At 58.3% G+C, this 10,337-nt stretch overlaps 1 protein-coding gene across 2 annotated transcripts; it reads right to left on the minus strand.

Moving 5' to 3' along the window:
* Positions 1-3,128: 3,128 nt before the first annotated feature.
* SIX2 (SIX homeobox 2) lies at positions 3,129-7,279 on the minus strand. 2 transcript variants are annotated; one of them, XM_087775658.1, is made up of 2 exons: positions 6,844-7,279; positions 3,129-4,188 (listed from the first exon to the last, which is right to left on the minus strand). In XM_087775658.1, the coding sequence occupies exons 1-2, from the start codon at positions 7,266-7,268 to the stop codon at positions 3,885-3,887; spliced, it is 729 nt and encodes a 242-aa protein (XP_087631784.1). In that variant the 5' UTR covers positions 7,269-7,279; the 3' UTR covers positions 3,129-3,884. The 2 variants fall into 2 exon arrangements, with proteins under 2 accessions (XP_087631784.1, XP_087631782.1); XM_087775656.1 differs by having other exon boundaries at positions 6,709-7,279.
* Between the last annotated feature and the right edge of the window lie 3,058 nt (positions 7,280-10,337).

The raw sequence follows: 10,337 nt of genomic DNA on the forward strand, positions 1-10,337 counted from the left end.
CCTGTTTAACCCCATGCTCCTGCAAGGGCTTGCAGAGGGAAGGCGTTTAACCAGCAAGCTCCAGCATATGCTCCCCTGCTTATAGGAAAGGCTCTTACTCCAATAAACTCGCTCCCTGTTCCCAGTAGAGGGTCATGCTCCCCTCCGGGGACTGTGCCACATCTTCAGTAGCCGGTCGGGATGCTCTCCCCTCGCGTCCGTCAGTATTTTCCCGGCAGGGTGATGAGCTGAGCCCTGGCAGGACAGCCAAAATTATTTTCTGTCTCAAATGTGCAATTTCTCTCATAACCCTCTTCAGCGCAGCACCAGGACAGTTAGCGCTCATATAATAAAGTACAGGGCTTCCCAGCAGAACAAATCTGCTCTAGTACACCGTGGATATTCAGTGCCCTGCTATCTAAAGGAATTACTCCAGTTACAGTTCTGGGCTCCGTAAATGCTGCATTCATTATGTAATTTGGTAAGGTTTTAGTTTGAGGGCAAATGTCATTTTTATGTATACGTATATGCATATGCATGTATATATATGTATGTGTGTGTGCGTACCCGCGAGAGGCAGCGAGCGTGGTTCTCCCCTGGGTGTCCCAGCTATAGGGGCTCAGCTGCAGGGTTTGCCCGCCGCATCCCGGCCTCAGTCTGGGATAACCGGGGGGAGTTTCAGCGGCAAAGCCTGCCGGGTCCGGACCATCTTTTTATTTATGCCCCGAAACCTGCGTGGGTACCCCGCAACCAGCCAGCCCTGAGACGAGATATGCCCCATGTAACATAATGCTAGTGAGTCATAACTAATCTGTTTAAAACCAAGGATTAGTCACATCAGTTTTGGCATATTCCTCTATCGGGAACTTTTTTGGTGCGTGGAAATCGGGGGGATTTGGGCTAATTTACCAAACATCATTACTAAGGCAAGTACGGTCCGATAAAATGAGTCCTAACATGTACGGGTTTTCAGGTTGCATTACACACGTCCCATCATCTGGGCTTTAAGCTGTGTGCGCCCTTAATGCTAGATTGACCTGCAGATTTGGTTTGTTTTTTTTTTTTTTTTTTCTCTTACTGCATGATTTCTGTTTCTAACTGTCTCTAATTGACTTCAGCGACTCGCCCTCTCTTCCTCTGCGTATAAAAGTGGTCCTCGCTGCAATTTACAGTTTTCATCCCCCCTCGCTTTCGAAGGGCCTTTCTCACCCTGTCAGCCCTTCATTTACTTTCCCCGATCGAATTCTGCCTCCTCTGTGCAATATGACCTTTTATTAACCACGTAAACCCCATCCTGTTTTCATACTGCCTCTTTAACTGTTCCCCATCTTGGCTTTACTCTTTCACTAATCTCTCTCTCTCTTTTTTTTTTTTTTTTTTTTCCCTCTTCCTCCAGCGGGCAAAGCCTTAAGGCTTTACTTCGGTTTCGAGGCCATGTTTTATTAACCCAGTCGTTCTGTTCCCAAACTTACTTCTATCTCTAAAAATACAAAATAATTAACTAGCCAATTAATTCATTCTTTACAATATTGCACCGCTGCATGTGTTATTTTACAGGGAGCGGGGATCTTCTGTAGCCCTAGGAAGCAGCGGTTCCTCTACTTGCGAAATGTTTATTTTCAAAGGATTAAAATTCATAGCTAAAATTATTAGATGCCCCTCAACGGAAATAACAGGCTCTGCTATTGAGACCCTAATGCAGGCAGGACCACACGGGTACGCTCCCACAGCAGAGGCAACAGCCGCATCCTCTCCGCTGCTGAAAGATCACCCCAAAGAGCAGAAACAGGAGAAACATAAACCTGAACAGACCACCTCGTCTCCTCTATAACATTATACCCCGCTGCACCCCAGCATAACGAGAACACTGGGTTTATAACCACGAGTAAGAGAGCTTTTTCCCGAGGCTGATCCTCCCCGTTGCCGACATCCATACCTTCCCTTCTATATACTTTAACGGGGCCTCCGAGAAATGTGCTTTTAGCGGACACCCACAAACGCAGAGAGGCGCTAATCCAGCCCCAGATTATATCCAATTAGGACATTGCCCGCACAAAACTCCGGCTGATTGAAATTTCAGCCAGCGTCTGAAACCTGGACACGATCTTTGCTGATCTACACGTATTTCTATCCAGCTTGAAGCCATATCGTTTTCTCAGTTTATTTTTCACAAGAAATTCATTTTAGGAGGAAAAAAGGTATAAAGCTTGCTCCCCTTGCAAGCTCTGAGGAACATTTTAAACATGATATAGCACATTCGGCTTCTAGCAAAGAGTTGATAGCGAGGGTGCAAACTGTGATGAGACCACCCTGAGCTCTTATCTTTTAATGAAGCAAACTTGCAAGCAACTCGCCTGTCTCTTTTGCCACCCTGTGCTTACAGAAAAGAAAAAAAGAAAGAAAGAAAGAAAGAAAAAGGAGAGGAACAGAGCAATCCCACTCCCGGCATCACTCCCACAGGCGCTGGAAAGGCGTTTGCAGTGCGGCCGTGCCGGACCCTGGGGCGAGGGGGGCGGCGGGGGCGGCTTTCCGCCGGGGCCAGCGGACACCGGGGCGGAAAAGCCCGCAGCCTGCCCGGCCGTGCCCTGGGGGCAGCAGGGGGGCCACCTCCCCGCTCGCCTCAGGGCCCGCACCCCGAGCCCTTCCCCGTCCCCTTGACTCCCCGCTCCCGCTGGGCGCCGCCGGCTCCCCCCGCCGCACGCCGCGTCCCCGGGCCGGGGCGGCCCCCGACGTGCCCGGGCGCTGCTCCGCGGGGCGCCCCAAACGGGGCAGGGGGCGGGGTGGCCGTCTGACGGCCCGCGGGGCGGGAGGGTGAGGGCCGCTCGCAGCCGGGAAGGCCCCGGAGGGGGGGAGCCCCGGGGGCCCCGACGCCGCCCCGGTGCCCGCCGCCTCCCCCGGCCGAGCACCGTCAGCCCCGGCCACCGGGCCCCCTGCTCTGCTGCCCCTCGGGGCTGAGCCCGAAAACAGCCCGCGGGCGAGTGAAGCAACCGCACGCAGAGTTAGATTTCTAAATTTTATTATAAAATAAAAGCAGAAATATTTTCCAAAGAATGTATTCACATAATATAAACAATAAACAAAACTAAGGTGAGTGACTTGCGGTTGATACTGTCGTTTAGGTCTAAACTTGAGCAGCAATTCCTCTTTTTTTTTTTTTTAAAGCCCGCTCCTGCCCTCGTTGCATACCGAGGGGAGAATCTGCCCCTGCCTTCCTCTGGGCCGGAGCCGGGCCGTCACTGCCTTTCCCACCCAGCAAATGGCGAAAGCACCACATGGACAAGGCCAAAGAAGCCCTCTCTCTGCATAGCATCAGCTACAAGAAGGTTACAGAATCTGCCTAGAGCGCGTGTTGCTGCTATAACTTGACTACAACTTTTGTATTCTTAGTTGAAATTGTACATCGTACACCTGCCACGGATACATAACTACAATAGAATAACGGGAGCGATGTGTAACTTCCAAAGAGGCATGGAAACAGCGGCCTTGTGCTCCCTTTTCCTCCCCACCCCCCGAAAAATAAAAGATTACAATGTGCCTTTTCCCACACAGACCGGCCCGATCGAGTGACACCACCGAGACATTTGTGAAGTTAAGGCTGGAAAGAGCTGCTATGCTGAACCTCCTTACAAGCCTGCTGTGGAAATCACAGCTCCTGTCCAACAATCCTTACACGCCTGAGACCACCTTTAAGCAATCCTTATGGCTTTTCACAACATTACTGCCCACAGCCGAGTCCGATACCTTCCAAACCTGCAGCCAGCCTGCTGCCAAAGGGGACAACACATCCACTAAGGAGTTTGTCATCGCTTTCAAAATCTCTGGTAAGGTTAAGGAAAAAAAAAAAAAAAAAAGGAAAAAATAGAGTAAAGGAGGGCTGGTGCGAAGGAGGGAGCATGTACAGGGTTTTAAGAGCCCAGATCGACCAGATTAGATGACATGGGGTTGAGGATGGAGTCCTGCAAGCTGTGGTGGTGCATGGGGTCGGCGCTGGGCACAGGGATGGCGCTGGGGCCCTGGGGGTGGCCCAGGCCGTGCAGGGGCTGCAGCCCGGGGTTGGAGCTGAGCAGCAGCGCGGGGCTGGAGGAGGTGTGATCCGGGGTCCCTGACGGCGTCTTCTCGTCCTCCGAGCTCCCCAAAACTGTCTTATTCCCGTTCATTGACGCCGAGAGCGGGTTGTGGCTGTTGGAGTTGGAATTCTCGTTGTTTTCCCTATAGGAAACACAAAAGAGGGAGGGAAATCACCGTGTGGCCGCCGCTCCGGGGCGCGCACCGCGGGAGCGGGGGCGGCGGGCGGCAGGGAGCTGGCTCCCGGGGCCGGCGAGCGGGGGGGGGAACGCCGAAACAGTAGGTTTACAAACTCTGCAAACCTCCAAGGCCTCTTCATCTGGCACAAAGGTCTAAGGTCCGCTGAGCTTGTAAACAGAGTCTCCCACTAGCCCAGCGGAAAGTGTCACTTTGCCAAAACGTCATTTTCTGCGTCCCCACAGCGTGGGGAGGGAGGGGGGAGGAAAGGAAAGGGGGGAGAGGAAGACATTAAAAAAAAAAAAAAAAGACTTTTTAACTTTAAAACTGCTCCCGGAGCCAAAGAGAAGTTCGGCCGCGATTTCTCCCGGGAAGGCCAAAGCACGGCGAGCTGCAGGCAGGATGGCTCCGTGCAGCAGCGCAGCCTGCATCAGGCTCCCGTCAGGCGGGAAAGGCTTTTGCTTAAGTAACTCGACGGTTTTTTTTCCCCTCGCCCGGAGCTTCAAGCTCCAAACATAGCCCAATATGGAAGATAAGGCAAGCAAAGAGAGTTAACTCGCTTATTTCCCCGGCCCTCTCGGACACTGCTCCGCACGGCCGCTGCTGTCCCTCCGTGCCTCCTCGGGCGGCGGAGGGCGCAGCCCGGGTGGCCGCTCTCCCGGCCCCGCGGCGGAGGCACCCGGCACCGCTACCGACGGAGGCGGCCGGCTGGGAAAGGCAGGGCATAATTTCAAAATTCATCACCGGGTAGATACCGAGAAATCGCTGGAGGCTGGCCAAGCCCTTGCAGATATAGATATATATATACTTTTTTTTTCGAAATGAGAGGGGTAATATGGGGTGGGGGCGGCCGCCCCGTCAAGGCTAAGGGGGCTTTTAGACACAGCCCTGGTAGAAGTACTTTCGACACAGCCCTGCCTGAAATATTGAAGGCATTGCAAGTCTATTTAAAAGCTTCTGCGGAAGCTTTGAAACACACTATCTGGCAGAGGGGCCCTATCCTGCAGGGTTTGGTGGGGAGCAGTGAAGCCATTGCGCTGACGGTTTTTCCTCAATAAGGGCTGCAGGATGTGGCTGGAGACACTTTGTGCCAAAAAAGTAAAAATAGACAAGAAAGCTCTGTTTGAACAAGTTTGCTTGAGTGAATGGCAATCCCATGAACGGTCTGTTTTCCAACGCCTGGAGTGTAATATTAGGGTGAGTGTATTTTTCAATGTCAAAAATCTTATGTGTCTCTGGAGGCCTTTAAAATTTGATTCCTCGGGAAAAACAAAACAAAACAAAACACGAATGGAATAAGTGTAACCTTCATTTCCTTTGGATATTTGAAGGTGAGTCCCCACCACCGATAATAAAAAGCATCTCTAACATCTCGTAAAACCAACACTTGCGGGGATTTGAAGGAAAATTAAAGCTCTAGCACGGTTTCGGGAAATGTGTGGAGCAAATCTGTGCGGAGCCCGAACCTGCCGGGCTGCACAGCTGCGCGGCCGCGGCGCTGGCCGTTTCCGAAACACATTAGGCAGAAGCGAAAAATAGGAGTCTCCTCGGAGAGACGGATCTACGGGAGATTTCTCATCCGTTCATCAACGGCGCAGGCCCTACGACCGGGCAATTCAGTGAGCTAGTGAGGAGCCACCGTGCAGTTAGAGGACGCTTTTTGCTTCTTCAAACCGTCTTCCTAAGGCAGAGGGACTGCTGACGGAAAAGTCATCCCGAATACCCAAGGCTGTAGGCATTAACCTCTGCCCGGCAATTAATGGTCCCTTCACTCCATTTAACGAGAAAAACACAGTTTCGGAATCACGCTCGGTGTAAGAATATACACCTCTTAACACGCATTCGTGAGCACCTTGCTGGGTAGTGAATACGAACTGCAATGTAAGGAGCGAGACAGGAGCTTGCTCCGGGCAGTCCCTGCCCCTGACGCCAGGAGCCGACCTTAGAGGCAATTTTTGCTAACGGCGTTCAGACCCGCTCCTTCCCCGGCTGCCTCCCCGACTTTCCCTCTCCGCCCCGGGGTAACCCTCAGGGACACGCTCCGAGCTGTGCGGGGCGCCGAGCCCTCGCCCGCAGCCCCGCCGCCGCCGGCCTCTCCCGCCGGGCCGCGGTCCCGCACCGGCACCTCCGGCCCCGCCGCCCGGCCGGTCTCCACGCCGGGTTGCGGCGGGGAGGAGGCGGCCGCGCTGCTTAACCGGGAGTCGCCGCCGGCCGCGGGGAGCGGCCCCGGCAGAAGGGCGCCCGGCTGCGCGGGGCGCGGCGTCTCGGCGGGGAAGGGGTCCCGGCCGCCTCTCCCGGGGGCTGCTTTTGGCGGACAGGCGGCCTCGCCGGGCGCCCACCTCCGCTTCTCCGGGCGCCCCCGGCCCCTCCCGGGCGCGCCGTCCCGCGGGCCTCCCCGCAGCCGGGGCTGGGGCAGAGGGAGAGGCGCGGGGCGAGCGGCGGGGCCGGGGATCGAGCCGGGGGGGAGCCGGGGGGGGAGAGCCGTACCTTTCCTTGGCCTCGGCCGCGCGGTCCCGCTGCCGGCGGTTCTTGAACCAGTTGCTGACCTGGGTGGTGGTGAGGCCGGTGGCCTCGGCCAGCTCCCGCTTCTCGCGGGGGGACGGGTAGGGGTTGTGGGCGTACCACTCGCGGAGGACGCTGCGGCTCTTCTCCTTGAAGCAGTAGCTGGTCTCCTCGCCGTCCCAGATGGAGCGGGGCAGCGGGAACTTGCGGCGCACCCGGTACTTGCCCACCGCCCCTAGGGGTCGCCCCCGCAGCTTCTCCGCCTCGATGTAGTGCGCCTTCAGCCAGAGCTGCTGCAGCTTGGGGTGGTTGTGCGCCGAGAACTGGTGGCTCTCCAGGATCTTGTAGAGCTCGCGGAAGTTGCCCCGGTGGAAGGCCACCACCGCCTTGGCCTTCAGGACGCTCTCGTTCTTGTGGAGGTGCTCGCAGGCAGGGAGGGACCAGAGGAACCGCCCCAGCCGCTCGATGTTGCCGCCTTGCTGGAGCACCTCGCAGACGCAGGCCACTTGCTCTTGGGTGAAGCCAAAAGTCGGGAGCATCGACATGGTGAGCCCTGCCCCGCCGCGCACCCTACGGCCGCATAGAGGGGAGCGGCGCGGGGCGGCGGGCAGCGCTCGGCATGCGGGGCCGGCCCCGGGGCGGCGGCGCCCGGCGGGGCCCGGGCGGGCGTCACGGCCGGGCGCGGGGGGCCGCGGCCATCGGCGGCGCCCGGCCCCGGAGCGGCCGCGGGAGCCGGGGAGAAAAAAGGCGAAGAGCGAAGAAAAAAAAAAGTCTCGGGAGCCCGAGCGCGGGCGGCTTTTCCCCCCGGCCGCCTCCTTTTTGTAAGTCCGAGTTGCGAGAGTAACTTTCCGCCTCTTTTGTCTCCTATCTGCAGCGCTCGCAGCGGCCGCGGCTCTCCCACCCCCACCCCCCTCGGCCGCCGGTTTGGGATCTCCCTGCTTCCCCCCCACCCCCCGCCGCCGCAAGATCCCACATAATATAGTGGTAAAGCCCTGCTCCCTCGCTCCTCTCCCTCTCGGAGTTTTCCCCCCCTTTCTTTCTCTCTCTCTCCCCTTTTTTTTTTTAATAATATTATTCTAAGCTGGCATGAAAAGTGATTATCCGCGCTGTGATTGGTCCGGTTATCTGACCCGGGGACTGCCAGGAGAAGACAATAGTTTTAGTCAAATTATTTGCCATGGTGACGCTGTCAATCAGGGGTAACCCGATCTGTTTTGAGGTGGCTCCCCGGCTGGGTTGACAGATTGCTCAGATCCACTCAGAGGCGGCCCTGCGAGCTGAGATATTAGCTAGCGAGGGAGAAATTTCCGCCGTGATTGACGCTGCAGGCGCCCATCGGGGGAGAGGGGGAGCGCCGGAGCGCGGAGCCCGGGCCCCGGCCTCTCGCCCCAGGGCGCTGCGGCGCGGCGGGACGGAGCCGCCGCCCCGTCCGGGCCCCGCTGCCCCGTCTGGATCCCGCTGCCCCATCCCGGCCCCCCATCCCCGTCTGGATCCCGCTGCCCCATCCCGGCTCCCCAGCCCAGCCCGGGCCCCGCAGCCCCAGCCCGGCCCCGCCGCTCCGGAGCGCCCGCTCTGCCGTCCCCGGCACCCGCGGCTGCGGTGGGGAGAAAACCCCGTCTCCGGCCCTTGCAGAAAGTTTCTTTCCAAATGCGTTAGCTTAACTCCCTCTCCCCAGCGCCCAGTAACAACTGTCGGAGAGTTTTATAGGGAAGGGGCCTCTCGTGTACAATAGAGACCCTGTTCGTGACCTGGGATCCCATTACACGCTGGTCGTACCTGCCCGGGAGCCAGGAGGAGGCAGGATGATGCAGGACCGAGGAAGGATTGCCTCTCCCTTCCTCGGCGGCCGTGCCCCACCGCGCTCCGGTGCGCAGGGCGCTGGCGGGTTTGATCACTGGACGCCGGGCATTTATTTCTACTTGATTTCCAGGAGCGTGTCGGGGTGTTTCGTCCAGGAGAGCGACACGCGTAAAAGTCAGAGACACTTCGCGTGATTAAGCGGACCCTTATCGCCCACGCGTGCCCGTTACAGACGGCGGTTTTAGTTCACTGACTGTGCGGGGCAGGGACCCGTATCCTTTCCCGTCCCTTTCGGTCCCCACAAAGCGAAAGGCGAGGGAGAGGGACTGTGCAAGGGGGAAGGTCGGGGAGGACGAGGGAGCGAAGGGCGATGCGGCGGCTCCGCGGGAGCGGCGCGCAGGCTGGGCGGGCGGGACGGCCGGAGCGGCGGCCGGCGCCGGGGCTCGCCCAGGTGAAGGCACTCGGGAGGAGCCTCCCGGCCCCAAACCCAGGGCAGTTTCCATGGCCTTTAATGTTCCCCTTTTGGGGAGAAATAATAATTAATCCCACAGGCTCTTTCTACGCCATTTGCAGCCCCGACAGGAGAGGTCTCTGCAATTGTGGGTTCCTGCCACGGTACCTTTTTAGCCGCCCCGGCGCGTCAGGGATTTAGCGAAGCCGCAGGAGACCAGGCTGCGGCTCCCCGCCTCGCAGCCTGACCCTCCGCGGCCGGTGGACGGAGCCTCTGTGCCGGCCCGGGCGGGCGCAGCGGCCGTCCCCAGGGGAAGGCGAGGCCGGGGCGGCGGCCCGCAGCCCGGCGGCTCCCGGCGGCGGCGGCTCCCGGCGAGGAGCCGCGCCAGGGCTGCGGCCAGGCGAAATGCGGCGGGGGAGGGAGGCAGGAGGAGGAGGAGGAGGGTGGGGGCAGCGGAGCAGCCCGCGTCCAGCTCCCAGCCTGTCCGGACGCCTGTGCGTGTCCGCCGCGTACGCCTGTATTTTCTCGAGTGCGCTCCGCTTTGGAAGCTGCGCGTCCTCCTCCTCCTACCTGTCCGGGCTTTTCCCGAGTGCTGCCATAAAGAAGCGGTGGCAAGCGGGCGGCTCCCGCCCTCGATCCCCCGGGGGCGCAAAATAGAGGCTTCCTTTGCAGGGCAAGAGAGAGACAGCTGAAATTCGTTTAAAACAAATTCGGGGATGTTGGTGACGGGTCCGTAAAGCCCCCTTGCATGATTTTCCCTCCCTCCCTTTACAAAATGAGCCCTCGACCGCCTAGTGCCTTGACGCCGGCCGACTTCTGCAGGATTCAAACTGTGCTTGTTTGCAAACGAAAGCACCCCGATCTCGGCGCTTCGCAGCCAACCTAAGCGGCAGGATAGTTCGCAGCTGCGGCTGTAGCGGACGGTCACGGGAGGGGAGCACCGATCCAGTGCAAACGTTACTCTCAGCAGAAACGGCGAGAGAAGCACAAATCCCCTCTCCCACCCCCGACCTCTGCGCACACACCGTGTGCCTTTCGCGGAGGGGAATATAGCCCCGTTCCTCTCCCTCCCGCGGTGGGGACCGTGGCAACAGAGGAAAGCGCTAGCGAGGTCTGAGCTGCCCCCCCCCCGCCTCGCCGCTACCGCGCTCGGTCGCCCCACGTTTATTAGGGATATACCTGACTCCGCTTTCTCTCCTTCCATCTCATAACCACAGCGGTTGAATCTGAACGGGAGCTGCTGTTCGCCCTAGCCGGAAAGGAGATGTCAAAACCTGTTGCATGGACTTAGATCTGAGAAAGTCTCTTCTTAGCACCCTAAAATGTGAGTACAGACTCTACACGCCAGCCCCTCCGTAGGCGC

This window comes from Nipponia nippon, unplaced genomic scaffold (genome assembly GCF_047370975.1).
Source record: "Nipponia nippon isolate SJK-2023a ecotype South Korea unplaced genomic scaffold, ASM4737097v1 scaffold_4, whole genome shotgun sequence".
In the NCBI taxonomy this organism is placed as follows: Eukaryota; Metazoa; Chordata; class Aves; order Pelecaniformes; family Threskiornithidae; genus Nipponia; species Nipponia nippon.

Bases quoted from the DNA above. Each gene is read 5' to 3' on its own strand.
- SIX2 (XM_087775656.1), bottom strand. From the start codon at position 7,268: ATGTCGATGCTCCCGACTTTTGGCTTCACCCAAGAGCAAGTGGCCTGC. The intron at 4,189-6,708 runs GTACGGCTCTCC...TGTTTCCTATAG, and splicing joins GCGGCCGAGGCCAAGGAAAG to GGAAAACAACGAGAATTCCA.